Genomic DNA, 19,617 nt, shown 5'->3' on the forward strand with positions numbered 1-19,617 from the left:
TGGATGGTACAGATAATATGGAAGTAAATTGTGGTGCTGCAATGACTTTTAGCAGTACTTCAAAGTTCTGTTTTCAAATTAAAGGATGAACTGTACATACCCTGGCTTCATTCATTTCTAAGTATTTTCCCTATAATTTCAATGCTAGTCTACCTGATAGTGCAGTGTTTTATTATGCATCTGGAAATCACATATATTTTAAAGAACTGTTTAACAAAAAACAAACACAATCACTCAGAAAGTTGTCTGTTTTAAGGGGTTGTTTGTTTCAGGGTTGCAACTTTACTAAAAGGAAGGACTGCTTTAATTCCATGTGTACAGAGACATTGTCTCTAACAACACTTAACAAATACAGCCTAATAAATTTAAAGAACCAAATATCAGTAGAAGCTAATCTTACAATAGAGACCTGTTCTTTACTACTGAAATTTTCATTGAACTAATTTGCTTAAAAAAAAAATTGGTCCACATACAAAATAAAATGGGTAAAAGCAATTCTAAGCTGAGCAAACATTGTCCTTTTTATTCAGTTCCAGTTGTAGTGGTCTCTTGGTGGTAAATCATAATGGGATCTCTCGTCCTCTTCAGGTCCACAGTCTAGTGGCAGACCATAATTGTAATCAACTGTTACAACTGGTAATCTTTTACTTTGTTCCATGCTTCTGGTAGTTTCACCCTGAAAAGGCTTTCTTTCATAGTCTATTGAACTATCTTCTTGGTGTATGGATGAAGATGGGTGCATTGTTCGTGAAGAGTATGGTGCAAATCTGTTTTTTCCTCTATTAAACTCCTCTGAGGGATGCACTCTCCTATTGTCTTCAGGACAATGTGGTCGATTACTGCAAGAACAAATATGAACAGTGAAATTCCTATCAATAAACCAGTTGATTTATTGTTGATGGCCACCACTAGAAATTAACTGTGTCTAACACTGAAAGAACAATTCAAACCCTCATTCTCATTTTTACCCTCAAAAATTAAAATCCTCTCTATGGATATTGCAATCTTGTTTGCATTAATTTTCCAATTCTAGTGATTAAAATTACAGCTCTTTACAGTAAGTAATTCTACTAGATGAAGTTTTGTTTCAAGTACTGTTTACAATTAAAATTACCTGTTTACTGAGGATATTTTAACCTAGAGAACGTTTTTTCTTAAGTCTGTCTTTTCATTTTTGTGTACAATATGTAACAATAGCTCTCTAGTAAATAGCCTCAACAGGCAAAAATGTATTTTGGAAAATATTTTAATTATTAATTTTTCTGCAATAGAAGACTCACTCTCCTATAAAATACATATGGAATGGTCTAAAAATGCAGATACTTTTTTTTTTTTTTTAATTCTCTTTACTCTCAAATACCTTCCTTACTTGGTAAAGTAAGTGGTGTATAAAGCCAATTCAAAACAATCTTTAAAATTTTAAAATCTTCTCCCTTACTGAACCATAGATCCACTTAGACTGAAAAGGATGTCTAGAAGTAGCTAGGGTCACTCAAACTCAGTCTCATTAGATGAGTTTGTACAGGGGCTCTGTCCACTCTTAAAGGATGTGGGACAGTGGCTCTGGGCAACCCAGTTGAGTGTCTGCCCACCCCGCACAGTAAAACTCCTTAGCTCCTTGTACACAGCACTTAAGATTTAAATGCAGCATCTGTGCTTTGCGTTTTTGCTCACTGACACACGATTTTCATATTATGGAGTTCATTAGCTTGAACTGTGCTTGCCATGGCAATGATTATGTCAGGGATTCACACAACAGTAACACTCAAAATTCAGTATCAATGGACCACAAATTAGTCACATTATTTGCTCAGTGCTCAGATCCAATGGATTAAACTGCTTTTAAGCAAAAATATTAACACAGATTTTTACACTGTGCAGTTAATTTTTATTTCTTAGCTGGGAAACAGGGGGAGTAATACTACAAAGGTAAGTCAGAGAACAATGTATGATATCTGATACTTACCTGTAATTTCTGTTAAAGTCATCATTATCAGACCCGTAATCTCTGTGAAGTGGAGGAGATGAGGAGAAATGAGGTTCTGGCACATTTTCGTGGGAAGGAAAGGACTGACTTCTGCAAATAACCAAAAGAATTGCATGTTATGAAGACTGCCAACAGTTGTAAGATTTGAGAAAAAAATACACATCAAATGAAATAAAAGATTTCTTCTTTTAAGAAAAAATTACTTAAAATTTTAATAAAACTTGTAATAACTGTATTAATTTAATACCTCAAAATCATATGCTTCACTGTAATTACATTCTCTGTTTTAGCTGTACAATGGAACAAATTAAATCAAACTTAACTAGTCCAATGAATCTGAAACACATTCTGCAATATTAAAAGTATTTTGAAATATGTCAGAACCCAATAGGTTTACTAATAAGTGATATATGTATCTATGAGAATATAATGCAAGTTCTGAAGCAGATTTCTAACAAATTATTAACTCATGGAATAAACAAAGGCAAATCAAACTTCCTTGTAGCACTCCTGTTTATCTGTGTTTGGCTGAGGGCATAAATAAAATTTCATATCCTCTTTTGTTCAGAGGGCTTCTTTTTAAGCGTAAGTTTCTGTACAAAACAAAATAGGACAGGAGTTTTGTTTCAAGCTGACTAACAGGCAAAGGAAACACAAATTTTAAAGAAGCACAACCTTCTAATTAAGGAAACACTGGTTTTTGAAGCTGCAACACTCCAACTTATATCAAACCCTAACTCAAGTAAGTCAAAACAAGAAAAGTTAATGAACTGATCATTTATATAGAAAATGGATGATTGATTTTTTAAAAAATTATTTTTAAAAATACTTCATTTAAGTTAAAACTGCTGAGGTTTACACTTTTATTCTCTAATTCTGTTCTTACAGCTCAAGGATGCTTTACCTGTCTGAACACCATTCACGTGGCAAGTCATTGTGACCTGGATGATCATGAAAAGGTCTTGGCCTTTGTCCGTGCCCTTTATTAACATAATCAAAATCTTTTGATTGAGTCTGTTCCTGTAAGCCATCATAAGGCTGAGGGTCATGAAAAGGTCTGCACCTTTGTCCAGGACCTTTATTATCATAATCTTTCAGTTGCATCTCTGTTTTTAAGTCATTACGAGGCTGGTGATCATTGAAAGGTCTCAACCTCTGCCCACGACCCCTCTTAACAAATTCAAAATCTCCCAATTGCATCTGTGTCTGCAAGCCATCATGTGACTCATAGTCATGGAAGGATCTTAGTCTTTGGCCAGGACCTCTACTGGCAGAATCCAATTCTTTTAACTGCATTTGAGACTGAAATTCATCATGAGATTGGTGGTCATGGAACAGTTTTCGCCTCTGGCCGCGGCCCCTGCCACCGAAATCAAAATCCTTTGACTGCCTTTCTTCCTGCGAATCATTAGGAGATGGATGGTCAGGAAAGGATCTCTGCCTCTGTTCCCGTCCCCTGTTGAAGTCAAAAGACTGTCTATCTGCTTGCAAATCATCGTGAAACTTATGTCCACGAAAAGGTCTCAAACTCTGTCCGTGTCCCTTGCTACTGAAGTCTAGGTCCTTCAGCTGTGTGTCTTCTTGATAATCATCATAAAATTGGTGATCAGTAAAGGCCCTTTGTTCTGGTCCCCTATTGTAGTCCCAATTTCTCATTTGCACTGATGCTCTTAATTCATCCTGAGTTTGATGGTCATGAAATGGTCTTCGTCTCTGTCCAGGCCCCTTATTAACGAAGTCAAAATCTCGCAACTGCATCTGTCCTTGCAAATCATTGTGAGAGTGGTCATCATAAATTCTTAATCTTTTCCCAGACCTGTTAAGAAGTATTGAATATCATACTTAAAAATGCTACAAGTCATTAATGAAAACAACTAATTTTTAACTAAGAATTTACATGAAAGACCTTCATCAAATATGTAGGTATCAAAATTATTAATAATCCAAACGGTATGTAAGATTATAAAACCCTCAGTGTTAAAGCAGAAGCTGTGACATTCAACTGTAATTCTATAGTACTTGTTAAACAGGCAAAACCAGTGATTCAAAATTAATTAAAAATAATTGCACATTAGTGTAGAATAATGAAGGAGGACAGGCAAAGTAAAACTGAATTTTCCTAAGTGAAATAATTACTTACAGACTTCTAGAAGCATACATTCCCTTTCCTACCCATATCTTGTTGCTGTTTCGTCAAATTCTGTAAATACATTTTACATGAGTAGGCTATATTAATAAAATCTCTTTTGGGTGTCTATGGTATTTTCAATAAGAAACAATTCTTCTCCCTTGTGTTTTTTTTTGTGGGTTTTTTGGGGTTTTTTTTGTTTTGCTTTGAATTCCATTTTTCAGCCTATTACCCCTGAAAATCTTCATTTGGGAACCGCTCTACAGATCCTTCCATTGCATGTGGTGGTGGGATAATATCTTCATCTGCATCCCATACATCCATTCCAAGGTTACTAAGAGGGGAAAAAAAAATCTCACATAAGCTTCCTTTTTTAAAGCATATTACTGACAGAGAAAAAACCCACTCCCATAAAATTCTTCAGTTCTGAATGACAAAAATTTTATGTTAAGTAAAATTTACAGACAACTCAGAAAATATTAATCTTGTAAATTTATTTTAAAAATCTGACATGACTCCAACTTAATCCTGCACAGACTATGAAACAACAATAAGAGCAAAACAAAGGAGCTACAATTAATATAAAAAGAAACAAATCGCTCAGGTATTAATTTTAAAATCCATTCACTGCTACAAGACATCATTGGCACAAATACCTTAGGAAGACATAAAGGTTGGCTGTTCTTAGGAGATGATAAGCATATAATTCTTAAACATCAGAAATACAACTACTATGAACAGAGGAGACAAGAACAATGTTCCACTTTCCTGTATTTTTTTATTCTTAAAACTGTTCTACTATTTTTTTTTAATATCTTGTTCTACAGTGCCAACAACAGCAGACAGATCACAGAGCTTGCAAAGAGATCTTTGCAGTGGCTCCTTTCAGCTTGTGAGAGAATACAGACTCAATACACTTGTCACAGTATGATAAAAGCACAACGATGTTCAGTAGTAGTTGTCAGATTAAAAACGATCTTTCGAACCATATACATCGGAAAGATTAACAAAGTTCACTGCACTTCATGTTATTCATCTGAGAATACACAAACAACTGCATATTGTTTTACATCTATGTGTAGTTTTGTATTTGAGGTTTAAGAGGGAATTTTGGCTTAGGACTGGAAATGAACTTTTAAAAATGCCAGGAGACATACTGGAAGATCTTAAGCACACAACCAAAAACTTTTGCTCACCTTCGCATCGGCTGTGTCCTGAGATCTGTGAGATACACAAGGCCATCCATGCGGTGACCTCTGGCATCACCAAAAGCTAGAGAAAAGAAAAAAATACAGTCTAATGAAATGTGGTCAAACTGAGCCATGAAAATGTAAAAGGCAAGGTTCTGTTCCACATGAGATGCTGAATTTGAAACAATTCTAACTTGGTATTACATATTTCAGCAAGCTGGCATCATTGCAGCATTTTTTAAAAAGACCCCTGACACTAGTAAGGGTAGCAAACTATGAGTGAAAACTCCTTCAAATAAAAATAACAAATGTAAGCAGCTAAAACACACTCCTCTATGCTGTCAATTTGCTATTGCTCAAGTCCTACCTGACATAGAATCAACAGTCAGCTATAAAATCTTCTGTATAAGGCAGCACATGAAATTATGGAAAAGATACTAAAATAGAATTGTTGTATTTGTGAGTGTTTAGTAATTGTGAAGTACAACCTGACATGTGCCTTAGTTCAAAATATATACCTACCCTGAATTGCTGCCTCTGGATCCCAGCCTTCAACATCTATAAGATACCTGAAGAAAAATATGACTATGTTATTGTCCCAAAGGGAATAGAGAGTAATATAAGGATGCTACTTTTTGTGAAGAATAATTTGTGCTTTCATATAGCCTTACCTACATATAAGATAGCCAGTTCTATTAATTCCGTTAGTACAGTGCACGCCAATGAGTTTCTCTATCAAAAAAGGAAAGAGTCTTTAATAGTCCAGAAAGTGAAATTAATAGAAAGCTAGCACAATTTTTTTTTTACAAAATAAAAATCTCTGCTTTTCTATCAAAGTAATAATAAATAATGCTTGCTATTTACAAATTCTACTGTCACGCCTGTAAAACAAGGGACACATGCAGACAAGACACATGTCCTCTCCATGCTGGATCTCTAGCAGCTGTTAGCTCACTACTTCCAAACCTGTGATGGCTGAGATTGACTCTGCAGAATGTGGAAAAAAAGAAAGAGTGATGGCAGGTAAAGCACCTAACCTCAGCCACTGAAGTAACAGGAGAAAAAGAATAAAATATTCTTTTTGAATATTTTGAAAGCAAAAATCAACAAGCAAATGGAGAACTGAGGACGTTAAATTACACATAATGCACCTGAAAGTATGAAATGCAAGGCTAAAAAAGCAGAATAACCTACTATTGCTAGGGTGTTTCAAATGAGAGACTTCCAATAGAAACAGGGAAACACTAATACAGACATGCAAGGCACTGGTAAAACCCCATCCAGACTATTTATATTCATATTGAAATGTAATGAAAAACAAAAAAGTTCAATATATATATATTCTCTCAATATATATAGAAAGGGCTACTATGTTGGTCATAAAAGAAGGAAGCTTGTCTTAGTCTGTAAAACCAAATCTGAGATACTGAATGTAGTAGTCGGGACAGAGAACAACAATACTTAAAGGGCAAAGCTGGTAGAAGAATAAATGTATAACTGATTAAGTTTTAGGCTAGATTTTTGAAGAAAAATTATCATCAGAAGAAGAACAAAGTTTTGGCAGAGACAGTACTGACAGATGGTCTTTGAAACAGGACGTTGATAAACTTCTGAATGACATAAAATATAACTGAGACAAAATGTGTTTGCCACAGATCACGACAGCCAAATTGCCACAGACGTTCATTACAAGCTGATGTCCTAACAACTCAAACACTAAAAGACCCACCTTCTTAAAAAGTATTTGTAAAAGGAATTCTGAGTTATTTTAGGGATTATCTAAAACAGAGGCCAAATTACAAGGAGGAAAGTTCTGTCAAGTCAGGAGTTATATAAGCTCTGCTGAAATGCCCTTACAAGCTATAACTGCAGGTCAACATCCAGCAACAAATCAAGAATAGATTCTCTCAAGATCAGATTCAGATACACACTATTCTTTGTCACACAAAGAAAGCACTAGATCCAAACTGAAAGAAAACTAATAATCACCAGGTAATTTTGTTAAGCCAAAAAAGAGCAAAGGAAGAAAATACAAACTAACTTCCTGAGCAAGGACAAACGCTTTTTCTTATACTTTTTCATCTTCCCAGTAGTTCTAATTCAGGCTCTCATATCTGAAATTTAGGTCAGATCTTTTTCACAAAACAGTTGATCACCCACTGGAAGACTCTGGTTATGCTTTGCAGTAAAAACTGTATGCACTTGGGCAGTTACTATCCCTACTTTCTCAAAGAGAACGCCAAAGGAACCACAGCAAACATCACAAAAAGGCCTGAAAGAATGGTCCATCACTACTGGATAAACAAACAGGTAAAATCTGCCTGTAAAGAATCACTACCTAAAGAAGTGGCAAGTTTAAAGCTACAAACACACGGTGGCAAAATACACACTAATTTATTTTCACAAAAAGCACCTTATCTAATCTCAGCAAGAACTGTCCTGTTGCACAGACACTGAAATAGCAGCACAGCCACACTGTGGAAACACTGACACCAGGTCTGTAATCAGATTTTCAAGAACTGCTCAGATCAGACTGAATGGACTGAAGCTGCTCACACGTATCAGTGCCCAGTGCCATCAGAGACCCTGCGCTATTTCAAACATCCATCAAGGGCTGGCAGCCACAACACTCAGCTGATGGTAAAACAGCTGGGTCACACAGAAGAAGGCCTTGCTGCAGTTACTTTAACCCATAACACAAATGTAACACTATTAGGAATGGCATTTAAGTTACCAGTCATTTTTGAAAAAAACATGTTTTGATTGAAAAAAAAGATACGTAGTGGTTTGCATAATGGATCTTATTATGATAATTAAGTGGAAAGTGCTGCAGAAAGCCTGAGATCTGTGGTGTCATAAATGTTATTGAATACTGAAATTAGTAAATGACACTGTTAATACTGAAATAAAATTATTGTGAAGTTTGGTTTTTTTTTCAGCACAGGATGCTGATATTTACCATTTCCTGCATTTTCCCAAAGGAATTTTCTGACCCACTTTTTGAACTGTAGGATTGTAGCATTATCAGGGACTTCCAGTCCAACAGTATAAAGTTTCTTATACTGCACACTTTTAGGTAAATCCTAACAAAAAAAGGAAAAAGTAATGGTAAAAATTACTGAAGTCTTGCAACAATTAGAAACCTTAAGCAGTATCTAACATAATGACAATGTAAACCAGTTGTTCACATCCTGAATAGAAACTGAAAACAATCTTAACACAATTGTATAGAGATAAACTCTCAGAAACCACCAGTAACATTTCTACATGAAAGACCATGTCAGTTCCTACATAAGATTTATTTATCCCTGCTAATAAGGCTGTACATTAACTAAGGGAGCAGTTTCTTGGCATTCCATTCTAACCCATTTTACAATTATTAGCAGTATTTGTCCCTCCTACCCACAATCATGAACATACTCACAAATTCACTCCTTTAATGCCTAGAGCCCATGTGCATACAAAGATTTGCATTCTGATATAACACTGTCATTTATTCTCCTTTTCAACATGAGGCTGATTAATCACAATTGTTTGAACCATTCAGGCAAAAACTTTTAAACTGATAAAGTAGTTTAGAAATGTACACCTTCTTAAGTGGATTCCGCTGAGGATGAGTAAAAAGAACCACCTAGGAATAAATGAGAGTATCTTCAGAACACAGGATATAACTCTTCTGCACTTTTTGTGCAGTGCCTGGCACTGAAGTCTTCATCCATTACTGAGTTACCATAATACTAATAAGCCATAAATGCAACTAGCTGGGAGAATGAGCTATTTCCTCTGTGATTAAACATTTATTTTCTACTGGAGACATAAAAGTAGTCTAGATAGCTTGTCTACTCCAATTCAAGGTAAGAAAATGTGTAAACACTTTAAAACAAAAGTTACAGTAACTACTTTACATTTTTATTAGGCTTTTGTTACCTTAACTTCATAGTATCGTGTGGTGTATGTTAAATCAATAATTAATCCAAGCTCCACATTTAGGGCTTTCATTGCAGCAATTAAGTCTTTTGGTGTAAATTTCTGGGTTGGGGTAAGCCTCTGGTTAATTGCCTAAGAAGAAAATAGAAAATAAATATTTTCTTTTTATATTCTAATAGTAAGACATTTGTAATATTCAGCTGTTTTAATTAGTACTAGGAAACATCAATATTTAAAACAGAGTGTTTAATTATCAGAACCACATCCATGTATTATACAGGTAAGAGAAACCAACAAGAAAGCAAAAATTTATGTACTGCTATTTAGATGAAAATGCAAGACAATGTGAGCATTTCTGCTTGTACAGTGTTAACAAACATTATTAAAATTAGCTCTAATTTGATAGACACAAAAATTCTGAAAAATGCAGCATGTATATATTGATTTTTATGTAACTAAACACACTAAAAAGCAAAACACTACAATCTACTTCCCCCAAACAGATTTTGTCCAGCACAGTAACTCAAAACTAAAAGCCTATTTCACATAAAACATAAGAAATTGTGATACAAGAGTTCATTTCTAAACTTTCTTCCCCCAAATGTTGTGCAGACATTTTTATCCCTCCTTCATCTCTTGACAGAGTGTACTTGCATATCATTTAGCACTGGGGAATATTAAATAAGACTAAATATCGTGACTAAGAAAGCTGTGTGTTGGTGGGTAATGAATAATTCATTTCATTTGACAAACAGTGAGAAAAATGTTTACTCACCCTATTGTAGCTGTGGTTTTTGAAATGTGTTCTTCACTTTAGGTATGAAAATGCCTCATATACTCAAGACTGGATTTTCTCTGAACAGTGCACTTGTCCATTGTGAGAGCCTTTTGACACAGGCTCAGCCAGAACCAATAAAGACAGTGGCAAAAGATGCAGCAGCCTCAACCACCTGTCAGTTCCTTTGTCAACAAGAAATTCAAGCAGACTGGACTCAGAACTATTGGAAAGGAAGGCAGCCACAGACCACATATTTCTTAGAACCACAGATGCTATAGGGTAACTAACCATTCCTTGTTTTGACTGTACAGATTCTAATGTAAAATGCAAGCAAGCACTTGTCTCAAGTCTGGAAACAGAGACAGGAAACCGAAGTAAAGAATAAAGAGCAGGGCAGTCATATCAAAGCTGGTATGTGATTAGGAAGCTTGAGCTGAAAGGAGGAGGAGGATAGAAAGGAAGTAATAAAGTATTCAGTCCTATGTATTTCAGATACCAGTGCATTGCTGGAAAAAATGGATGTTGTACAAATTTAAACAAAATGAACATGAGTCAGTTATGTTACTGCTACTCAGCAGTGGCTCTTAGTACAATCTGAAACTGAACAACTTTGAGGTGACAAAGGTGAATCTGCAAAAGGTCTATCGTAGAATATTAAAGAATTTTTACTATATGACATGACAGAAACTGAGGAGGAATGTAATTTACAAAAATAAGGTATCTCCAAATATATTGATTGAGTAGACAGTTATATGTGTTACAAAACACTATATTTTGAAAGGCTCGCTAGAATTTTCTGAAAAACTCCTGCTGAGTTGAGGTGTTTAATAGGGCTTTGAGAATGTGAGAAATCTGAACCAATTCTGAAAATCCTCCTAATGGCATGGGAAAAAACTTGCCCAATTCTTACTACACTACAATGTTACTGTTAGCACTATAAAGGTGATGTGAAAGGAGAGACAGAAAATCCTTCAAAGTAAACACATGATCTCTACCAACAGCACATCTTCTAAGACAACAACCCTGTATCTTCAAATACTGAAAATATGTTGTCTCCCATTGGGAGAAATCACCAATCAAGTTCCTAATACATAGCAAAGAAGCAAACTGCTGCATATATAAGAGGTCTGTTCCACCAATTTAATAAATAATAGGACTTCCAACAAACTACAACCAATCAGGTCTTCAGCATTTTCAGACAGATTTACTGACCACCTCTGCAAAGACATCACAGGCTAGCCAGTTACACATTTTATGTGTGTTCTGCCACAAACTCTGTGACCTTCAAGCACACAGTCTCTAGCAGACTTGTCATTTCTCTGTCTTGCATAGCTGAGACTGAACAAACTGAAGGGACAGAAATGTTACAGATTTTGCATTCTTGGGTACCAGACTTTATGTCTGGCCAAGACAGCCTCCCAGAACAGAGATCTACGCCCCAGTGAGATCAGTAGGACAGGAAATGAGTAACATGCTGATGTGGAGTGGTCCTTGTGACAAGAGCAAAGAAGCCAATTATAATTCTACTGGATTTTATATTCACAGCTTGATTTGTTAACTGGCAGTCTTGGTGGAAAATCACACGACTGCTGTACAACCCATCCACATCTTGGAGAACAGGACATGTTAAGTATGAGATCCTTGGTGTCCAAGGAACCAAACCATCATCCTAAAGCTGTAAAAGCAGCTGCAGGAAGCAAATCCTACATTTCACTTCAGTCATTCTTAATAAAACTGAATTGAATGGTGACTGAAAACATAATGGGTAGTAATATACCTTTTGTGTATGAATACTAGAGAGCAATCTGAAGACAAAAGCTTAGACAGAACATTTCCCTTTAACTGCTAGAGTTATGTCAGACCACTGTACTTCCTTTACAAGTGCTTAGAAACTTTTATTTTCTCTGTATCTAAAGCAAGGACTTGTAGAAGTCAATTTATGCAGCACTCGTTCTGTTTGCCCTTCTGTATAAATTAACACTAATTTGCCCTATGCCTCCAAAAAGGCACTAAAGAACTGAACAGTCTCAACAAGACAACCTCCACATTTTTAGAAACAAAGAATTGAAATATTTAACTCAATGTATTTAATAGCTTAGGATGGCACTTCATGTTAGCAGGACTCTAAAGGAAATACTAATACAAGTACTTTTAAAATTAATTAATTAGTAAAACAGAAGAAATCTATGGAGACTTCTTTTTTAGCTGTAATACATTCCACCAGATCACTGAAGCTTTTCGCTTATGAAATTGCCAATTTGGATCTATGATTTTAAAAGTTCTGCAGTGGCTGGTATCCTTCAATGAGTGCTTAATTTCCATAAAATTATACTTTGGCTTACACTGCCTAGACTGTTATTCATATCATAAAGTCTTCCATATGATTTTCTTATAACAGCCATGAAAAGATATTTAATAAGATTATGAATTTAGGCACTTGATCAAATGAAGTATGCTGATTGATTTAGAAGCTTGATTATTTTTAAAAGATAAATAAAAAGAGTAACATCAGAAATAAAGAAAAATAAGAAAAAAATATAGAATGTTATTTTAAAAAGCCAGATGGTTGAAAGGCTTAAATCTGAATAAATTATTTTTTAAAAAACTTTCTTGAAATTTGCATGTAAAGTCATGCTATTCTTTATTGCTTTTGCAGTTTATCTGATACAGCCAATTTTCAGTTTCTTTTATACATACCCCTTTTAAAGGTACTTTGAATGCAATAAATCTTGTTCCTGGTATAGGCTGTCCAACTGGTGTCAAACTCCGCCATCTGTAAGGAAAGAAATATTAAATGTTAAAGATTTTCAAGTTGCATGATTCAACAGAAGACACCTGCAGCACACAACACATAAAAATTGCTGTCATCATAAAGTATAATTAGGTCCCCAAATCTGCAATTATTCCATGAAGCAGTTTCAAAGTATCACTAGGACACTTGAAAAGAGTCTTTTTCCTTCCTTCTTCAACTTCCAAGAAACTCCTCTCCTCAAAATGGCAGGATAACATTTACAAACAAGTAGCACCAATACAAAGCAAAGCAGATATGTAAGGTTCAACAGGTAAAAACAGGTATTGTTGTAGTTGGTGGATGTTTTTCAACCTGACTGAATCAAACACCTTAAAGTTGCCATAGGCACACATCAAGCATTTAATTGACAATGAAATGCAAAGTTTACTTTCATTAACAATACAAATCATCTGTATTTTCTGAAAATGCTTCCTTTGTAATATGCTTCTTTTTCAAAGAAACACTCATGATTGAACTCTCTCTCACCATTTTGAAAAATACAGAGGATATTCCATCACACCAAAACCTATCACGAATCACTAATAAGACTTGTTACAACACTCAAAATACCTGTAATTCCAAAACCACAAAGACCTGGTGTGCACAAGTTCTACATTATGCTGAAAAATCTCTCCATATATAATATCTCAGAGATTTCAATTTTTAAAAAGGATGAAAAGCATTATCTGAAGAGGAAAACAAGTTAATCAGCGGATCAATTTTACCTTCAAAGAGGTAACTTTGTAAACTTAGAAGTATTATTTCTTCTTCTTCCTTAAGTGCAAATAGCCTCTATAACCTAACAAGGCGCAGCTGGATGACTTAAAATCTACACAGGCTTTTTGCATTTTTGGCTAATACCTCAACTATTAAAATACAAAACATTTCCACAAGATTCTTTAACACTGGTGTCCATGCCTTGCAATTTTCTGAATTAATGCTTAAATTAATCTCTCCCTTTGAAGGGAGCATCCAACAGCTTTCTGATATTCATAAAACTACACCATTTAATTAAATAAACCAAATACTTAATTTTAAAATATTCTAACCACTGAGTATTTTGCTTTGTTCACAATTCCCGTATTGGACCACAAAAAAACTAGAAGTTGGCTGGGAAAATTCTCAATGAAGTATCTATAATTATGTTTGTCATAGTATATAAATAACAACGTCACCATTCAGAGATGCTTGGAAGTGACAAAGGAAACACAAAGCAGGGTGACCGAAGTGTATGTGATATTAACCAATCACATAACAATCCCTAAGCCATGTCTTTAGCACTAACTTCTCTCTGTATTCTTCATCATGAGGCAAAGAACAGATCAAGGCTCACGGTGCAGACCTACAGGTGCTTAGTTTAATGGGCAACAAATGAAGCAACAAAGGAGTAATAACAACTCATCATTAGGAAGGCTGTTGCCAACAGCTGGTCTGTAGAAGACAGACACAAGGAGAGAAAGTGTAAGGGCAAGCTAAAGATGAGATCACTGAGAGCAGTTTCAAGTAAACCTTTTACTAAATTCTAAATTTTTTTGCAGGATAAGTCTTCTTAAGTGAATTTTCAAGTTTGTAAATTCTGGAGACTGGTAGCTTTATGCTTCCTGTGAAGTATGAAAACAAAAATCTGAGACTATGTTCCATTCATTCCTATTTAAGAGATTTAAATTGTACATGAATCAAGATCAGAAATTCAGTGCTATTTTAAACGGCTTTCTCTTGGAAATCTATGAGTGGAAATAAATTGTAATTACCATAGATAGGAGCATTTAGAAGTCAAAAAGAAAGTATCAAAAAAATGGCTTTAAAATCTTATTTTCTTTAATTAACAATGTAAAAAAGGCTTTGTAAAAATTCTGATTTCTTTTTCATATTAGGGGATTTACAGAACAATACCCCAGGATTACCCAATTTGTTGCCAGACCTTAATAAACTTGGGGTTTTATTCTCTTGTATTTAAAGCCATTTGAATCCATCCAGAAACAAAAAAATCTGCACATTCAGCAAGAAACTCAAAAGCTGCTGACAGCTCTATGGTAGAAAATGAGCAGAAGGCACTTTTCATCAAGAATATAAAGGGTATGTGTTCCATGTTATCTTTAAAATGGTATTTTAAAATGAAATTTCAGCACACTGCTGCAGAACTAAAAATAAAACCAGCAGATTGAAATTAACCAAAGATTAGCTAAGGAAATAAATTCACATTTGTTCTGTTCTCAACAAAGGAACACGGCTGGGAATTAAAAGTGGCCTAGACTAAAGAAAGTCAAACCCTTTCAGAGTAACTATAGATAAAGGCAGAATGATCCAAGATGATCATCTGCAGGTGGTCACATAAACAGGAATTACAGGAGCAAAGCCTTAACTAAGCATTTTAGCAAGTATGAATGAGACTTGTGACATGTAATTTGTGTCCTGCTTGAACACGAGTGCAAGGAAGAAAGGCAGGAGTCACAGGTGTTATCACAAGACTTGGTACCATCATCACCCCTGTACCAGTGACTAAGAGCTACAGAGGCTTGAGTGAAAAACAGGCTGGACATGCAGAAACTGATTATGGATTACATCCAGCTGCATATTTTATCTGCTTTGGTTTTAAAGTTTAAGCAGAGCCAGATGTGGAACAAATGGTTTTTTTGTGATTTATTTTAACATTAACATTGTTAAGGTCATATGGAAGCTTTAATTTCCAGTAAAATTTTCTGGTTTAGAATTGATTAATTTTAAGATTTACTTTTACAACTACTGTCACCTCTAGCAAGATCATTTAGAAAATACTGCTTGGAACCTCTTTTCCTTTTTTTTGGCTACAGATACTGCATGATATACATGCAGCCTGATTTTCCAGGTGACTTCCATATAGACACCAGATTCAAAACTGATGATAGGAAACACTTTTACAAATAAAATATCATCTTTCTCTCCCGTTCACTGTTGAACATGCACAATCCATTACACCACAGTATTTAATATTCCTGTCTAAAGGAAAATGCTGATTCTTTAAGTCTGCACAGGGAAAATTCAGTTAAAGAAGCATGTTTATAGTGTATTGGCAAAAATAATTCAGCTTTGCCCTTCTAACAAAAAGACCCCACTCAGTATTTTTTATACTATTCCAGGGAAACTTGCCAGAAGGTGACATTTCTGCAGAAGCTCTTCAGAAGTGAAATGGAGTTTATGTAATTATACACACAGCAGGATTTTGGATGCTGAGGCACAAATGAGTATAAATTTGTAAAAACATCATAGTATTTTATGACTCTTAGGCAGCTTGGACTGTCTGATTCTTCACTAAAACATCATAGTACACAACTGAAGGTTAAAACCATTTCAGCCACTGTGAAGAACCAGAACTTGACTCCATGTGGAAACTGCAGTGCAAGGAGTCACTTGAATCCCTCTTTTACACTGATGTTTCATTTTGGTACAACATAACTTCACCAGCACTATTTTGTAGGTTTGGGACTGCAGTGGACACTACACCATAGCTCTGATCCAAGACATTCCTGGTAAAAAAGAAATATAATTTTCTTTATCATAGAATGGCTTGGGTTGGAATAAGCCTTAAACATCATGTAGTTCCAACTCTCCTGTCACAGGAAGGGACGCCTTCCACTAGACCAGGTTGCTCAAAGACCCATCCAACCTGCCTTGAAAACACTTGCAGGGAAGGGCACCCAGAACTTCTCTGGGCAACCCATTCCCGTGCATCACCATCTTTATAGTGAAAAATTTCTTCCTTACATCTGATGTAAACCTCTTCAACTTTAAAGTCATTACCCCTTGTCCTAAAAAAAAGGTTCACCATTTCTTGTTTAGTTGCACTATTCCTACTTACTACCTTAACTGAAGCTCCCACTTTATTGTATCGCTTGAATTAGCATAATGAAGTCTGGATTAAAAGTGTTAAGAATTGAGGCACTAGCAGGAAGACAAAAGATGCCAGTATGTAGTGTCACTTTCCTTATCTCTTGCAGTACCATTAAACCAAAACAGTTAAGAGTATTGCTTTTGCATCATGGAGACTGAGGTTGTGTTTCCACAGTCTGCACTCGTCCTTACGCTCCAGGGTACCACAATCTCACTTCTGCCAACACCTACTTATGGGGCCAGTAAATTGCATATGCAGGATGACCTAGACTCAAACTAGTTTCCTTAAGTCCCTTCCAGGGTTCACTTCTATGTCCTCCTGGCTTACTGAGCTGACAGTAAAGAACAACATGCTGTGCTAGCACAAGGGTGACATCCACATCCTGCTGCAGGAGACTGAGGGACTGACAAGGCCCTCAACTTCTTTACTGCCAAACCCTTGTTACTGTGGACGTCTAGCTTTATTTCTTAGCAGTATAAAACCTAAAGAAGTTGAAAGCACTTCAGTATCAGACACTTTGTCACAAGGTAATACGAACTTTATAACCAAATACTTGACAGTAGCTGTTTCTCTCCCTGAAAGGTATTAGTTTCCAATTGCAGAAGTCAAAAGTACAGTCCATGGATTCTTCCCTACTTAAGAAATCTGTGTAATCTGAAAGCTTCTCTAGTCCAAATGCAACGGGGGAATAAGAAAGGAGAAACAAGCATCTGATTCTCAAAGTTTTAGTGGCAATTTCCAAGGATGAAGAAAACAAGGACAATTAATTGTTTTCCAATTTCTGAATTGCTGCTTAAAAACTAACCCACTTTAGCTCACTTTCATCTAACATGTAACTTAAATTTAATAGAAATTTTCAGAGAAAGACATGTTTAAACACGTTTTTTTTTTTTTTTTGAAGTTTATTCTAATTTTAATCCTCGAGCCTGTCAGCCATGGAAAACTCTTCTACTTCTTTTTTTCTTTTTTTTTTAATTCTGTTCATCTTTTGTTTCTATTTACTGGTTTTTGGACCAACAAATATTACAGGAGCACATGTTTTCTGTATCTTATTGCTCCTCCTGAGAATGCTCTTAAAAAACCTACAGAACACTCCCCCTGAAGCCAGCATAATGTAATTATTTCCTCAAATAATGTATAAACTGCAAGTTATTGCCCCATTACAGTGTGCCTTTATATCTCAGCACATCCTCCTATCCAAAAAGTTTGTATTGATGTCATCAAGAACACATGGGTTAAAACTCTTAACCTGGACTTCTTTTCTTGTGCTTTATTAGAGCTGAAGAATAGAACCGTATCTGTTTTAAATGACATCATTTTGTGGTCCACATATGCACTCCCAATCAAGACATCACAAGGCTGGTATAGCGCATTTGGAATAATTTGGGATTATTATTGCTGATACAACATTTCTGTCGTCCTCTTGTTAGAAACAAAACCACAGGATGTTTCTGGATCTGAATTCACAAAAATATTCCTTGCTCTTGTGCATGCAAACACCTGCTCCCATCTTAACAATTCTTCAGCCATTCCTAGTAGCAAACACGAGTAGCCAGGAGTATGGACTACTCTCCTATTTCCCAAGTAAACATACACTTGGGGGTAAAAAGATTAGGAAGAAGGAGCTGTGTGTGGCCAATGAAGGAGAAGTGTTCACAGACAGGCTGGAGCATTATACTCACCTGGGGAATGAATGGCTGGGCTGTTCCTGTCTTGGAGAAGATACCTACCTTAACCTGTCTGTAGGTGGTGAAGATGCTTGAGGCAAGAAAGCGCCTGGGGCAGTCAGCGCCCCTCTCTGTGGGATGCCCGCTCCTGCCTCTTGCTTAGTGTGAGTGATACTTACCCATCAGGGATAGTGTTCTTCTTTACCATGCTGAAAGCAGGAGCAGGCAGAGCAGGAGGCAGCGGTGAAAGTGGGCACTGCAGCAAAGGAGAGAGAACCGCGCGGTTAACACGGTGCTAATCTCTTTCTCCATCAGTGGGCCTTTGCACAGGGCTGAGTCTCAAGTAAAACAAACCAAGCAGCCAGCTTGGGCTTGAAGCTGTCCTGAACAAGTTCTGCACCTTGCAAGCTAGCCTATTTCTCCACTGCTACTGCACGACAAGAGGGAAAGACAACTCACCTCTCCTCTCCAGGTGATCACAAGAAAGAGAGAGGAGAGGCGGCAGGTTTCTCTGTAACTCTGGCAGCAGCCCTGCAGGCACGAAGATCTTCCTGGCAGTCCCTTCTGTCCCACTCCTGCGGCTCGGAGCCGTCTATTCCGCCCTTGCGCTCCCAGTTAGCACCCGTCTCAACGAGAAAAACCTCCAGGTAGCTGCAAGAGGCGAGGCCGGCACCTCAGCAACGTTAGGATCATCACCTGCTCCCCCCTAACCTAGACCGGCCTGACCCCGCTGGACGCCGGGCGCCCGCCGACCTTGGGGGGCCCGGGCTGGGAGGGGCGAGGGGAGCGGCCCCATGGCCCCGCTGCACGGATGACGCCGATGAGGCTGCCCCTCACAGCCGCTCGTCTCCGGGGCACGACCGGCTGCGGGGCCGGCCCAGGGCTCGACAGCGGCTGAGCTCGGGGCAGGGACAAACAAGAGACCGGGGCGGGGGGAGGTCGCGGCCCGGCTGCGGGGGGCGGGCAGGCGGCTGTGGAGGGAGGCGGGCGGGCCGTGAGGGGAAGGGCGCGGGCTGCAGACGGTGACAGGGAAGAGCCCGTGCGGCGGCGGGGCGGGGCGGAGAGGAGCGGGGCTGCGGGCGGCCCGTACCCGGACAGGATTTCCCTGGCGGAGGAAGGAAAGGCTGGTGCGACACAGAACCTTCCCGAAAGGGCCGCGACTGCGCCTGCGCGGCGGCGGCGGGGCGGGGCGGGGCGGGGCGCGGAGCGCGGGGAGCGCGGCCAATGGGGCGAGGGGCGGCGGCGGCTCCGCGCGTGCGCGGGGCGGGGCGGGGCGGGGCG

The 19,617-nt window shown here is 37.5% G+C and overlaps 1 protein-coding gene across 1 annotated transcript; it reads right to left on the reverse strand.

Annotated features, from left to right (window-relative positions):
- Positions 1 to 242: 242 nt before the first annotated feature.
- Positions 243 to 19,501, reverse strand: LOC119702325. Its single transcript, XM_038140200.1, has 12 exons — positions 19,427 to 19,501; positions 18,516 to 18,592; positions 12,708 to 12,783; positions 9,233 to 9,364; positions 8,265 to 8,388; positions 5,977 to 6,037; positions 5,828 to 5,874; positions 5,312 to 5,387; positions 4,348 to 4,449; positions 2,892 to 3,803; positions 1,967 to 2,077; positions 243 to 839 (listed from the first exon to the last, which is right to left on the reverse strand). Exons 2-12 carry the CDS (start codon positions 18,542 to 18,544, stop codon positions 527 to 529), a joined length of 1,983 nt encoding a protein of 660 aa, XP_037996128.1. The 5' UTR covers positions 18,545 to 18,592; positions 19,427 to 19,501; the 3' UTR covers positions 243 to 526.
- Positions 19,502 to 19,617: the final 116 nt, after the last annotated feature.

Source organism: Motacilla alba, chromosome 6 (genome assembly GCF_015832195.1).
Source record: "Motacilla alba alba isolate MOTALB_02 chromosome 6, Motacilla_alba_V1.0_pri, whole genome shotgun sequence".
Classification (NCBI taxonomy): domain Eukaryota; kingdom Metazoa; phylum Chordata; class Aves; order Passeriformes; family Motacillidae; genus Motacilla; species Motacilla alba.